The 15260-nt window shown below is 36.4% G+C and overlaps 1 protein-coding gene across 18 annotated transcripts in view; it reads right to left on the minus strand.

Annotated features, from left to right (window-relative positions):
* kcnma1a (potassium large conductance calcium-activated channel, subfamily M, alpha member 1a) overlaps window positions 1–15260 on the minus strand; it is a 258450-nt gene that overhangs the window by 21075 nt on the left and 222115 nt on the right. For all 18 annotated transcript variants that reach the window (XM_049481018.1, XM_049481012.1, XM_049481011.1 and 15 more), the window contains 3 exons: window positions 7560–7683; window positions 6730–6954; window positions 4556–4748 (listed from right to left, as the gene is read on the minus strand). In XM_049481018.1, the coding sequence (XP_049336975.1) occupies window positions 4556–4748; window positions 6730–6954; window positions 7560–7683 (542 nt within the window). The remainder of the gene's footprint in view (window positions 1–4555; window positions 4749–6729; window positions 6955–7559; window positions 7684–15260) is intronic.

The raw sequence follows: 15260 nt of genomic DNA on the forward strand, positions 1-15260 counted from the left end.
TTTATTTGCAGAAAATTAGATTATTAAATAACAATAAGCTTTCAGACCTCAAATAATGCAAAGAAAACACGTTCATATTCATCAAGTTTAAAAATAAACTTCAGAAATCAATATTTGGTGGAATAACCCTGGTTTGTAATCACAGTTTTCATGTATCTTGGCATGTTCTCCTCCACCAGTCTTACAGTGGACTGGTGGAGGATTGCAGTGTGCTTTTGGATTACTTAATGCCACTCCTGGTGCAAGAATTTAAGCAGTTCTGTTTGGTTTGATGGTTTGTGATCATCAATCTTCCTCTTGATTATATTCCAGAGGTTTTCAATTTGGTAAAAATCAAAGAAACTCTTATATTTTAAGTGGTCTCATATATATATATATATATATATATATATATATATATATATATATATATATATATATATATAGTAATTGAATAATTACTAGGTATAAATAACCAATAACCAAGAATAGGTATAAATAACCAATAAATCTCTAACAGGGTCGCTATTGCACTCATAGTATACTCTTTTTACGAAAGCTTCATTATAGAACGAAAATCATTTTTTCACAACACACTCAACAGAAACATACATACATAGCAAAATATGTAACCATGTTTAAAGTTTGATATATATAACCCACCAAAGGAAATGGTATTTATGTAAAAACATAAATTTATGTAAATAACTATGAACAAGAATATTTATACAATATAGTATTTATTATTATTATTATTATTATTTTAATTAATTAAACAATACATGTATTAATGTATTCATTTTCTTCTTCTGCTGAAACTTATTCAACATGTTATCTAAACACACTACACACTAACTACAGCACAATACCCTGCTGTAGTTTCAACTCCATGAAAAAAATAACACATGACGCAACAAAATGATCTGAGTGGCATTAATTCCAGAAGTTATTATTTTTCTAAAACAGTTTTGCAGTATAATAAAGGCTGTTCTTGTTGCCCCATACACTCCCTCCCACAAAAACCTTTAGCCTTAAATGAACTCAGTGAACAGCTTTTTACAAACTCGAGTTAAACAAGGTATTCGTTATTTTAGGAATCATTACATTAAAACTACTTTCACACAGTGTCATTCAATATAATGATATGAATAAATTAAATAACTGCCTTCACAGGCATTAATTAATTAATAAAAAATAGCAATATCCTGCCATAATTTAAAACATTTCGGATAAAAAAATTCCTAAAAGTGAATGTGTGAGTATCTTGTCAAAATCATAAAGTCAAAAACTAAAATGAAATATATGTGTCTGTGAAAGTTAAAAGTTACTGGTCATTTTACAAAAAAAAAAAAAAAAAAAAAAAAAAAAAAAATATATATATATATATATATATATATATATATATATTTTACATTTTACATTGATTGTATGTTCAAATAAATTAAAACATGTTTTATTATTAAGGAAAAATATTTAAAAATATAAATAAGTAATGAATCATTTTAAAATAAAAGTACTTTATTCAGTTTCAGTAATGCTTTAGTAAAGCACAACTTCATACTTTAGGTAAAATAACTATAGTATTTTGTAATTGTCTCTATATTTATGAAAAGGATAAAAATGGATAAATTAAAAATTGCACATGCTATTTTCAACTACACTGATTAAAATAGTCAATCAAAATGCTTAAAACTTTGCAACCCTAGAGAGAAAATAAATTCTGAAGAGTTCTAAACGGATCTTATTGGGTTCTAAACAGTGGTTATAAATGGGTTTATGCATCTTTTGTTCTTAGATTGCAGGAGAACAGAACGTGGATTATCTGGCAGAAACAGATGCCCCCAGGCACTACTCGTTTTGCACTTGTCTGTACCTTTCCCCTGGCAATAGGCTTCATGATTTAGTCATTTACACCTTCTTTCTCAAATTCAGCACCTTGCACTGAGATGCTAAAAGGCTTGACAGTGTCGTTAGAGAAGGGCGAGGCAGTTTTGGAGATATACAGAGTATTCCACGCTAATATTAGTGTGAAACTGTTGTTAGGGTTTGATGAGGAGAATATGCAGATTGTGTAATTTATAGATTAATTTCTAGATTTCTTTAGAAACAATAAAAAAGAAGGGCACAAAAACACTTACTAGTGCCCTGACTTTTCAAATTGTAAGAACGTTAATGAAATAAATCTACATTATCTACAGCGTTCCCCTGTAGCTCATGGTGCCAGATGTTTAAATGGATTAATATGGGGAGCAGTAATGACACATTGTCTCCCCGCGTCTCTCCCACAAACAGAATGATAAAGGTCTATTATCAGCCATGCTGGGAGGACCTATTCTTCACCAGCGAGCAGTCACCGCTGAGTGATACACGGCTCTTCAGTTAGCCGCACACATGTCTCTCCCAAACGCTGTCATTTCAAGGCTTCAGCTACATTTCTCTGCACAAAAGTGGCTCCTCAATAACAGTTGAAATCTTAATTGTTGTGGGCCAGCTTGTGTGGGCTGTGTAATTTGCGTAATGAAGAGCAGCTGAAGAAGTGGTGCTGCTGATTTGTACTGCCTGCTTAATGATGATGAATCCTGATGGGCACAAGAGGGTTACATGTTTATCTGAATGCATAAACAATCTGTTCAACTCAATTTGTCGGCAAACAAATCTGCCGCAGCTCCACTAATGGAGGCAAATAATGCACGGTCTGCAGTGTGATATTTGGGATGTTTAGCGGTGCTTTGATTAGAGCGAAGATGTTGCTCCACACACACACACACACACACATGCGCACACACACACTCAAGCACATAAACATATGAAACTATACAGAAGGAGGCCTAATTACTTCAACGAAGTTGAGAAGTGCGAGGAATAAACTATATTATAGATTGTTTCTGTTAAAGGTGACACTATTTTTCTTGCTGTAGTTAATAATAAATAATAATAAAAGTAGATACAAGTACATTGTGATTATTATGTGACATCATTTATAATTGGATAACTACAGAAAATCAGATTTAGTCAGTAATCCAATCAGCGCATTTACATGCACTTGGGTGTAATTTAGATAATGAGAAAACTGTGTTCACAGGAGCCAGGCAGCCTTAAAACAAGCTTATGTCTTGAAAAAAAGCATTTGTCCTAACTGGTTAAGTTGGCATGTCTGTATGTATATACAGCTTAGGAAAAAAATAAGAGACCACTTTAAAATGATGAGTTTCTTTGATTTTACCAAATTGAAAACCTCTGAAATATAATCAATAGGAAGATGAATGATTACAAGCATTCGAACCATGCTAAAGGGCTTGAATTCTTGCACCAGGAGTGCAGGCATAAAGTTATCCAAAAGCAGTGTGTAAGACTGGTGGAGGAGAACATGTCGAGATGTAAGTGTATACATGTGCTGGGAAATCTGTTTATAGAATCACATCGCTAATCTGATTATAGAAATAAAATTCAGCTGTCTTTATATTTGTCCTTAATCTAAAATCTAGGCCTTATTCTGATTTTAGAATATGGAATATCATTTTCACATGACCACTTGATAACTGCAGAAGAATCAGGCAACATTTTGATCAGATTAATGGGTGAATTTAAAACACTTATTGTTGGCTCTTAAAAAAAAATCTGGAATTCACAAAACAATTAAGCAATTCCAAATCCCAAGACATGACCTGATAAAATGCCCCTAAAATCTACATACACCCAGTGAATTAGCAAAAGTCCAAGTAAACCTCCATATTATATGGCTGTTCTTTACATAGAGCTCTGGAATAAAAAAGAGACCACTTAAAATTTATGAATTTCTTTGATTTTAACCAAATTGAAAACCTCTGGAATATAATCAAGAGGAAGACGGATGATCACAAGCCATCAAACCAAGCTGAACTGCTTAAATTTTTGTAGAGTGGCATGAAGTTATCCAAAAGCAGTGTGTAAGACTGGTGGAGGAGAACATGCCAAGATTTCTTAAAACGTTATGAATATAAACTTGTTTTCTTTGCATTATTTGTGTTCTGAAAGCTCTGCATCTTTTTTGTTATTTCTGCCATTTGTCATTTTCTGCAAATAAATGCAATATTTTTATTTGAAATTTGGGAGAAATGTAGTCCGTACTTTATAGAATAAAACAACAATGTTCATTTTATTTAAACATATACCTATAAATAGCAAAATCAGAGAAACTGATTCAGAAACTAGTCTCTGTTTTTTTCCAGAGCTGTTTATTTCTTAAATATTTTTCTCATTCACATCTCATACAAATGGTTCATTCTTTCACAAGGTTTTTTGGGAAATTAAAAAAGCTTGTATGACATTGGTTTTAAGAACCTGTGTTGGCAGAGTGCATCTGTTTTTGTCATTGATTTTTGTTTTTATTGCTAACAGAGACTGATCCTCTGTTAGTGTGTTTGTTATCTATACTGAATGCAGGTATCCTGGTAGACGAGCAGACCCTTTTGTCTTTGAAAGCACATGGCAATCAGCAGGTTTTACAGTCTAGCAGACTGATGCTGCAGAGGAATATTCTCTCTGCCAGCCCAGTCGCCTCAGGCCGAGTGCTGAAGTGTCCTAGGCCACTTCTTACCTTGGGAATTAGCCTGCAAGACCCCAATGCTGTCATCAAACTGCATAGATTTGATGTTGAGCGATGCCAAGATGCATTCCTTGTCCTGCAGTGAAGCATCGTCGATATTGTTCTGATTGGCTGACAGGATAACGCACATGTCGCAGAGGTTGATGTTGACAGCCCTTAAATCAGCTCGACTTAATGGCGTACCCTTCAGCCGAGAGAGAGAGAGAGAGAGAGAGAGAGAGAGAGAGAGACAGGGAGAGTGGGGGGAAGAAGAAGAAGAAATGCAGAAAAAAACAAATTAAGGTTTGAGCCAGGAAGGAGCTCTGGGAAATTAGTTAACAAGTACTATTTTTTCTAAAGGCAGTGACATTCAGTTGATCTAACTATGCACTGGGGGATGTGGAGATGTTCTCTAATCTAAAGGGTAGCCTTCGCTGACGGCAGCGTTTTGGGTTCACTTTTAATATTCAGTCAAGCCAGTGATAACAAGCTCTAAAGCAGGCAGCAGGGCCAGTGCTTCACACAAGCAGCATGAGCCTGGAACAGACATGCTTTATCAGCACAGAGAAACACACACACAGAAACACACACACAAACACACTGCTGAGAGAAACAAGCCATTCAGCACACGCATATTATCCAAGTTTATACTTCAATATACAACAGTTAGTGCCAACTACACAATCTGATTGGTTCAAGTAGATTCTACATGCTGTATATTGATACTGGCCCCATTCACACCATCCATTAAAATGCGTTCTGGGCAATTCAATCACAAATTATTGCCAAAACACATAGCGAATGTGTGTCCTGTGACCACTTGTAATTGGATTTCTCACATCCTTTTTCTACTGGAGGAGGATGGACTGGTTACTGAGCAATTAGTGGCTGCTTGTGGTACATTCTTTACATGCAGTCCTCAGCCAAAACTGATACGAGACACCTAGAATATTGCCTTAATGCATAAAATTATTATAGTAGCATGTCAATTATGATCAAATAAACAAGGACACATGTTAATGCCAGGTGTGAATAAGTCTATTGTCACTCAAAGACCTAGAATATCCACTTTTGCCATTTTTGACTTTGTAACAGTGTGAATTTGGCAGCTGTTCTTAACACTGTTTTTAAATATTATTATGACTGGAACATTAAAAAAAAATGAAAAGAAAATACAAAACAACAGTTATTTTATCTTACTTTATCTCCTAACTCCAAACTGCAACTAACTATTAATTACACTTTAAGAAACAACAAACCAGAAATGTATGGTATTAATTTCCCCTATTTCAGTTTCCCATTTTTTTATTTAAAACACTGATCAGGGCCCCCTTAAAAACATCATGACTACCATGCTTGCAACCAAACGATAAGCCTTGACCCTGTTCACAATAACACACTCCCTCTTGTACTCTAGCTTTATTTCTTAGTAGGCTGAATGCATTTACTGCATTTGACAGACTATTTGGCTTATTAAAGGGCCTCCTATCAATGAACGTCTATTTTCTTTCCGTTTATTTACAAAAACTTGTTAGTAGCTAGCGCTAGTGATAGTAATTGCCACCTGACAGGGCAACACTGAGGAACTCTGAGTGTTCCGGTAAGCCAGGACACTATCAGCTAGCGGTTCATCACATGTAGGTTGTTTTAACACGGTAAACACACAGGCTACAGTCTTATATAGTTACCTGTGAACGGCAAAAGAGCTAGTGCTGCAGTTGGCACCTAATGCTAATAATGCTCCAGCCTTAGTGCTGGAGAAACTTCACTGAAACTCCTGTATAATGTTGTGTTCAGCGGAGTGTCTTTACTGCTACTTACAACCTGACCGGTAAAATTCATACATAAGGGGCAATTTTTTTGGAAAATTAAAGAATTTAAATGTGCCTCATTGTGCGGAAAATACGGTAAGTCTGTTTTGTAACTCTTCGGTGGAACCAAGAAAGATCTACCAATATGCAAACAATCTTTAGTGCATTTTTACTACTGTTAATGTGAAGAACATCATGACTAACACATTTATTTACATCTTTCTTTATGCCTCCATCCAAATCACACCCATGATCCTATTTACAGTAACAGGACACACACAAACTTTTGTTCACTGCTTTAAATATTCCTGAAATTGTTGTGTGTATGAAGCGAAGTTAGTTGTGTCTAGCCCCAGGTTTCTGCTCTGTACTCACGGGTAATATGGAGACTTTAGGGAAGTTGTGAAGCGTTTCCCATTCTCTCCTCAGATAGTCCAGCGAGCCCACAAACACGATGTGTTTCAGCTCGTGGTAATGAAAGTTACTCGCTCGTAAAGGCATCACCAAGTTTCGCAGCCCCACCAAGGCGGACGTGACATCCCCAAATATACAGACCACCACGTGTCCACTCAGAACCGTCATGGAGGCCTCACTCCGTGTCTATAGAAAAAAAAAAAACATTTGTTAGGAACACATTTAAACTTAAATAAAATAAATGGGCTTAAATAATCCATTTATCTTACATTGAGAAACATACTGTAAATATGGATCTGAGCTATCAGGAAGACATCATTAGTATAAACTTTTATTGCCTGATCATGTCAGATTATACTATTGGATTGGCACACCCCCAATTTGTTTATTAGAAATGGATATTTTAGGCAGTACACAGGAAATTTGACAGTGTTAAATCAACACTCTTAGTGTTAAATCAACACTAAGAGTGTTGATTTAACAATAATAAGTGTTGATTTAACACTGCCAAATTTCCTGTGACAGTGTGCATATTTAACATGCAATCTCTGTGTTCATTATAAAGTGTAATTTATTTATTTTGATTTATTTTTTAAATATCTCAGCTGTTAAAAGTGTTAATTCCTGATATTTAACATATTCATTGTATAATTACAATTATTCCAGTATCTCTATGTTTCTATGCAGTGTCTGTGCTTATTCTGTCAATGCAATTACCAGCTGTCTGTCAGGTATATGATGTGTGAGCTACTACACGTATATACAGTGTGAAAATATTGAATAATACCCACCAGAATGACCTTCTCTATTTCTTTGGATGGACACCAGTGAAACATTCCTGTGGAGTCATATCTCTTCACATTAACATCCATATTCTCAATCTGCTCGTTTCCCGGAATGAGGAGAGGGTCATGTCTGAACGAGAGAAAAGAAGATAGAAAAGAGCAAAATAATGTCATTCTTTCCATGATACAGTAATGCAAGCAAATCCTGCCCAAAAAAACCCAACATTTTCCCTTCTTTACTCTCACAACCCACTGATAAAAAATTATTAATTACCGAGCTCAACTTTATAAGATTACTACAATTAGTTTCCCTTTAATAGCAAGTTCATTGCAATGATTTATACACCAACGAGGAATATACAGTATATTATTGTCATTAAATATATACCTTTTCTATGTAATCTTTTGGGAAAGATTTAATTTACTAAGCTGATTTTAGGAACTACTTAATTTCTCAAGTAAGAATAATTAATACATTTATAATGAATTAATTTTAAATAACTTTCAAATATGTGGAACTGGTCTTTGTACCAAGCCTCTTGATTTGACTTGACTTGAAGAAACAGAAGATTTTTTATTATGTTTTACAAACAAGAAAAGTGGAATAATTGTATGCCTAAATTAGATTCAACATCCAGGCAGTTGATAGGCTGGTTGCTTGCTATGATGTTGCTAAGTGGTTGTTGCTAGGTGGTTGCTGTGGAATGTTATGTTATATGTTATATTGCTATGGTATTTAAATGTAGTTTCTATGTGCTGCAAAGTGGTTGTAGGGTGGTTATTATGGTATTACTATGGTATCATGCTACATGCTTGCTATGCTATATCACTGATATAATGTTGCTAGGTAGTTGCTGTGGTTCCTATGGTGCTGTTAGGTGGCTGTAATGGTCATTCTATGTGGTCTCTATGGTGGCTTTCTATGTGACTGAAAAGTATTTGCTATTACATTTGTCCCTATGGTGTTGCTAAAGGGTTGCTAGGTGGTTGCTATAGTGTTAATACGGTATTAAATATTTAAAACACATTTCTTTAGTTATGTCTGTTTAGCTCTGTTACTTACATCCCTCAGTATATTTTTAAATTACAAATCTAAATATTTTATCATTATAATAAAACAAACCATATAAATGTATTTTTGATAATCCAGTTAAAACATATCATATAATAAAAAGTTATTATACCGACTTATTTTTGCACATATCTAATTTGTGTAAAAACATATGAATTCAAGCAAAAAACAGATTTCTATTTATAACTTCTCAAAAAGTTCCTACAATATCTATACTACACACAGCTAAATCACATGTGATGTTACTGCCAGAGTGAAGCAGCTAGCTCAACGCGTTAATTTGAAGTAACCAGGCTAGAACCACAAGGGAAGGGTTTTTAAGTTAATGTCACTGTGCCGGAGCTGGTGCAGGCTTTTAGGAGATGACAGCTTTGCACAGCTAAGGTGGTGAACAGGGGTGAACAGTGGTGTACAGTGGATGTAACTAGATGTTCCTTGCCTTGCTTTTTCCTCAAGAATGTCTTTATTACTAGAGAAAATCTAAGTAAATAGGCTTTGAGAAATTTTATGAATGTAAATATTCCCCATGTGATGAGGAGATACCTCGTCTTATAATTGTGACAGTAATCTAACATCTTTTTTTCAGCAGGAGCAGTGCACAGTGACAGGGCCCGTCACTGTCAGAGCGGATCGGTGCAGTGGACTCTCCGTCCGAGCACCTGCACTTTCTGGGCTGCCATCAGAGTGCCTTTGCTGGTGACAGCGGCAGAGTGGAAGAGAGTGAGCATGAGCAGAGCGCTGACTGAGTGGCACCAGAATGGAACGCCAATTACCGGCTTTTACCCCGCACCGCTCCTGACGCGCTGCGCCCAACAGTAAAAGCTTTAACAGGCCCGCACTTTAAATATTTTAGGAATTTGCCCAATCACATTGTGCTCTCCCGAACTGAAGGCCATTAATGTTTCAGAAAAGTGTCACGACCAAACAGGCTAATCTATATCAGCGTGGCTGGGTTGCTGAAGCTGATCTGGAAGAACATTGACCGTGAAAGAGGTCCTGCTACTCCTCTGGCACAAACACTAACGCTGGCACTAGTGTACATTTAGCACGGGGATGACAGGGCTCTCCTGAAAGCACTCAGCAGCTGCTCTGTGTTAGGGGAAGATAGGCTTTCCTGAATGAATATAAGAACACTTCGGTAGAAACGAGTCGGCTTGGATTGGTGAATAACAGAAACAGTGTAAAGCAGAGCTACTGTTTGTGGTCTAAAAGTTACATTATAATTTCTTAAAAAAAAGAAAGTGGTCAGAGGGTTACACACGTTTTATGGATGTAGATTAGCTGTGTACAATTTGGACAAAATAATTGTGATGAATAATAATTGAACATACTGGGCAGAGAAAAAGCCTGATTTCTGGTCAGATGGGACAAAGATCGGGTTGTCTGACCACAATCACTATATAACTGTTAAGCATGGTGGCGGCAGCATCATGCTGTGGGGCTGTACTTTTTTACAAAGTGGGGCATATAGAAGAACAATATAGAAGAAGGACTAGCTCGGAATTCTCTGTCATAACTTTATTATTATTGGTTAAATGGTTAAAACTTGGGCAAAATGAGGTGTTTAAACTGGACAATGAGTCCAAACACATCACATATGTTTGTGGAATAGAAACAGCAGGCTAAAAAGCTTTTGTAACAAACTTTCATTCTTCTTAACCCTATCTTAAATGTGTGGAGTGTGCGTAAAAGTCATATACATTCCTTTAAACACACAAAATAATGGATTTAAAAGAATTGTCAAATATCAATCCAGATATTTTTAAGGTTGGTAAATCCTGTATGTATATTTCTGATTTGTGAAATAAAACTTTTACGCTAAATTATTGCTATTTTATTAATTGAAAACAAATTCCATTTTCCTTATAAATAACCTAAATAAATGTCTCCTATACCAGACATTCAGAGTATATCTATATACTTTTTATTATCCTATTCCTGCCAGCTCCACACAATATCCACTTCAAATGTATTCATTTTACCAATTGATAAGTTATTAATAACCTGTAATAGTTGATACATAAATATCTAACCAGGCACTCGATTACTGTACCTCTATTGTTTAAAATCCTGGACTTAATGCTGAGGGTAGCATATGGGCTTTCTCATGAGTGCAATGTCATAATGCATATCAGATGTTTCTCTGGGATTCTATCATTTATGAGAGCACTTTGGGAGAAATTCCACAGGACACTTGTCAAGAGGCCATAACAACGTCAACAACAGCCTGCTGAGCAGCCCACTGCTGAAACAGAGAACGGGTCAGAAAGTCTACCTTTGAGGTAATAGCCTGAGGCCAGAGCGCGCAGCCTCCTCTCTGCCCCGTGGCTGCAGGGGAACATGCTTTTCCATCTCAGCTCTTCTACAGCGCACACTTACACACAGCTTTCATCAGTAATTCCCTCAAACTCACATGATTCAGTGCCAAGGAGAGGTCATCACCAACAGACTGGACTACTGTAATACTCCTACTCCTCTGGTCCAGCCAAAAAGCTGCAACCAAACCCAATTCAAATCAATGAACCTTAACCTAAACCAGAAATGACATTCCCTAAAGACTTTCCTGCCTTCTACTTGTCTCACAATTCTCCTTTTAGTGCTGCTGATAGAGTTAAACAATAAGAACAGTGACATAAGTGTTTGGATCTCTATTCGTACATATAAAATACATTAAAATAATTAAATAAATAAACAATTACATGTAGTGATGAGTAACGGTGTGTATTTTATGGTGTTTGATTTATTAGTCTCCCTTGATTTTATGTCACTGCACTTCTCACTTCTATTTCAAACATTTATAATATTTTAGGCAATAATAACTTGCAGTAAATTATTTTGATCATAGATTGTAATGCATGTAAAAAGAAAATAATAATAATAATAATAATAATAATAATAATAATTTTAGAGCCCCTTTATTATCTGCATTTAATTTAACAAAAACAAGAATTGCTTTAGCACACACCACATTATTGCACATATATATTTATGCAATTATAAATGTATGCATTTAAATATGCTATATTAAGATACCAATCAGTAATTAAACTTTAGATTTATATAATTGTGTTGATTAGTGAGCATGTCAACTTTTCCTTTTACTAAACGAAAATAAAAAAAAATAAACTAACCAGAATTTGAATAGGTGTGCAAAAAACGTTTGCACAAGACTGTAATTATGAAATGTATTTATACTGAATGTAGAAGATATATTCTTCAGAAATTGGAAGAAGTATGGACACAGATGTGGATACAGATACAGATATGGACGCAGTACCACTGTAATACTTAAAACAATGAAGAAAAATTCTGTCAGAAAAGAAACTAATGGCCAAATATTTTACACTGTTTACAGCTGTTTACATTGCTGCCTCTTTCCACTTTTTTTAAATGGAGACATTTTTTGCAGCTTCCTTCATCATCACCATGTGTGCCATTTAGTGAAATTATTGCTTTAAATGCATGCCAAGTTAAAGCACACATAGAAGTATAAGGGCATTCAGCGTTAAAGTTTCATTAAAAAAGTTTAATATTATGTTTTGTTATCAAGCTATCTATCTAGATTTTTTGTTATAGAGATGTTAAAATCAGTTGAAATCTGATTTCTAACTTATTTCATTAGTAAGGACATATTTCCATTTAAAACACCGTATAACATTAGAATAAATATTAATAAGCATTCATATATAATTTAATATACCGGTAATTAGCTTGTTCATTATAAGCAACTTGTCTCACTTTTTTTCAGAAATTTAACAACAGTACTGAGGTTGCTTTAAAACTGCTTATACGTCATAAATAACACTAATTTTGGAGCAGCAATTAATGTAAATGTTTATTTTAGTCTGCTATTTCATGCATGTGATGTTATTTAATTGACACGAAATAATGGAATATATTATATCTATTTATTTTAAATGCACTGCTCTATTACATATCATTAGCACTGGATTAAATTAGGGTTCTAAATTGCATTAGAACCACGCCTATTAATTACCTCTGGTAATGAATGATGAGACGTTGTCTTCACTTAGCATTTGCATAATGAGAGATGATATTCAAGCAAATTAACGTATTTCTACAACATCTGCAAGCATATGTGCAGCGCAAAGATGTAGGGCTTCGACTCACTTCGAGTGAGTGAACAGTTTCACACTGAAAACATGCATTGTTATTTCATTTATCTATCCTTTTCTCTCTCTTTCTGTCTTTCTCAGTCTCTCTCTCTCTCTCTGTCTCTCGCCCTTTCTCACTCCGTCTCTGTCTGTCTCTCCTAAGTAGGTTCATTCAGTGACATTCCTTTGAAGCCCTCCCCCCCTTCACTCCACATTTCGACGCTGTTTGATTGCCAAAATATCACATCAAAAAAGTGTCAATTAGCATGCGGGCTCTGCGCAGATGCTACGAGGCTGTGGGCAGGTGCTAATAACAGTGAAAGCATTTAGTGCTTTTACACCCCGACTGAATATTTCATTATGTGCTGCATGTTTCACCACTCACTCTGTGGACCCCTGTCACTTCAATCTCCCCTCAGCGCGCTGACTGCCGCTGCGCACCTCTGCCAAGATAGCTACGTCTCACCCACTGTCAGCACAGCCTGACAGTCACCAGCACAATCCTCTGCTCCATGCCACTCCCAGCTAGCAACATGACATTACTGCTGCAGCTAAGGGATCACGGCAAACGCATTGTGACTTCCCACAATTAGACATGTCCCGTGCCCCATCATAAACTCTGCGTGAATGGTGTTAATTTCATAAAGACGCAGGAGCTGAGGAGCACAGAAGAGGCGTTCGTAAGCTGAGTGTTGTTGGGTTTCATATGTTTTTTGGATTGAAAACAAGGAGACAACTTGATTTACACAAAAGAAACAAAATGTTCCAGATAACTTTCCATCTTTCAAGCGAGTCTGTTTCTGTTCTTCCACAAGCGCCCATAAGACACCGGCGAGGCTCTCAGAGCTTCCTCTGAACATGAACATGCGGCATAGCACAGTCTCAGCTGGTAAACACAAGACAAGTGCTTTAGCTATAAAAAAAAAAAAATCCACTGGTGGAAATCCTGTGTAGCTTCCAAATGCAAGCAAGTTTACTCTTTTAATTGGTACGTCCATAGCACTGGCCTATATGTGCTTAAGTAAAGCACGCGAGAGAGAGAGTCAGCTTCAGCTTCAACCAAAGCAGAAGTTGCCCTCCGAGCTGGGCTAGCTGCTTTTCAAACAGTGTTTAGCTATTCTAGCCCATCACTTGGCAGTCACTGGATCCCCCAATCCCTCTCCAGCAGCCTATGAAAGGAGCCTCTTGCTTTGAAAATTTTCTCCATCATGCAAACTGACAAAGGCATGCTTTTCAAAAACCCACAGCCAATCTGTTGATCATTATTTATTTACGACGGCCTGGAGGTGCAGAAGCCTGTAAAAAAAAAAACCCATACTTGATATGGTATACACTCACTCGTTTTTTCCCCTTCCCTTGCTTGTAGAAGCAAGTATCCCTAAGGCTACCGTAAAACAATCACGTTTCATTCATTGTGCATAAAACACACCTTTAGAAACGGCAGCATTTAATACATATATGTAAAGGTTCGTATAAATCTATAGTATTTGGATGATGTCAGGGCGGGGCTACGTGAACGGCTGGAGAAGTCCGCAGGATCGCGTTGGTAATTTGATGTTTTGCTGCAGGGCTAGGACTTGAAAAGCCTACACCTAGAACAGAGGACCTGTCATCCAGTACCCAAGAGCCAGTGGAATACAGAGGCACCCTAAAGCACAGAAAACTTTGACACCGCTTTGAAGCGTTTCAAAACAGGGTAAATAACTCCCAAGAATTATTATCACTCACAGATCAAAGAGGGGATGCATATATTACACTGCAAACAGGGACCTTCAACTCGGAGCAGAAAAATGCTTCTGCGCTTTAAGTTATGAACTGAAAACTAAACATCCTTCCAAGCAAGGCACATCGCTGGAAGTGTGCCAGCTTTTCCTTTTCTGTCTTTCTGCCTTTCCTTAAGCTTTTCTTTTCTTTTTTTTTTTTTTGCAGCTCAGTCTTTATAACCAAGGGCATATTGAACATCCTCACTTGAAGAATGTACTAAAGAGTAAGATCCTCAGTGCATCTGACAGTGTACTGTAAGTAACAGCCTGTGTAATTGCTTGTTTTGTGGGAGGGGGGGTTTGAGGGGGAGTCAGGCATGTATGGTGGGAATGTATGTGCAGTAGTGACGGCTGCCTGGTTTAATAACTGGATTTGTGCTTAAGGAAAGGGAAGAACAATAGGACTTATTTACCATCTGTATGATTTTGACATTGCCCAATGCTTTTTAACTTCAGGACAATAACAATGAGGCGCATCATTATAAGACCATAACATAGACTATTTTGTGTTGCTTTGTTCTTTTTTTTTATAATCTTTACCAATTTTCCTCTCTATTTTAACTGAACCAAAAACCCTGCCTCTTCACTAGGACTCCCGCATTACTTGCATTGCTCCTGAGAGTACAAGTGTAAGGACACATACATGCCTCCTCCAATACATCTACGTTCAGCCACAACCTCTTTTCAAACAATGGAGCATCACTGGGCAGTTCTGATACAACAGCCAATGGATGCCTGTGCTGGCTAGCATCACAAT

Source organism: Astyanax mexicanus, chromosome 7 (assembly GCF_023375975.1).
Source record: "Astyanax mexicanus isolate ESR-SI-001 chromosome 7, AstMex3_surface, whole genome shotgun sequence".
In the NCBI taxonomy this organism is placed as follows: Eukaryota; Metazoa; Chordata; class Actinopteri; order Characiformes; family Acestrorhamphidae; genus Astyanax; species Astyanax mexicanus.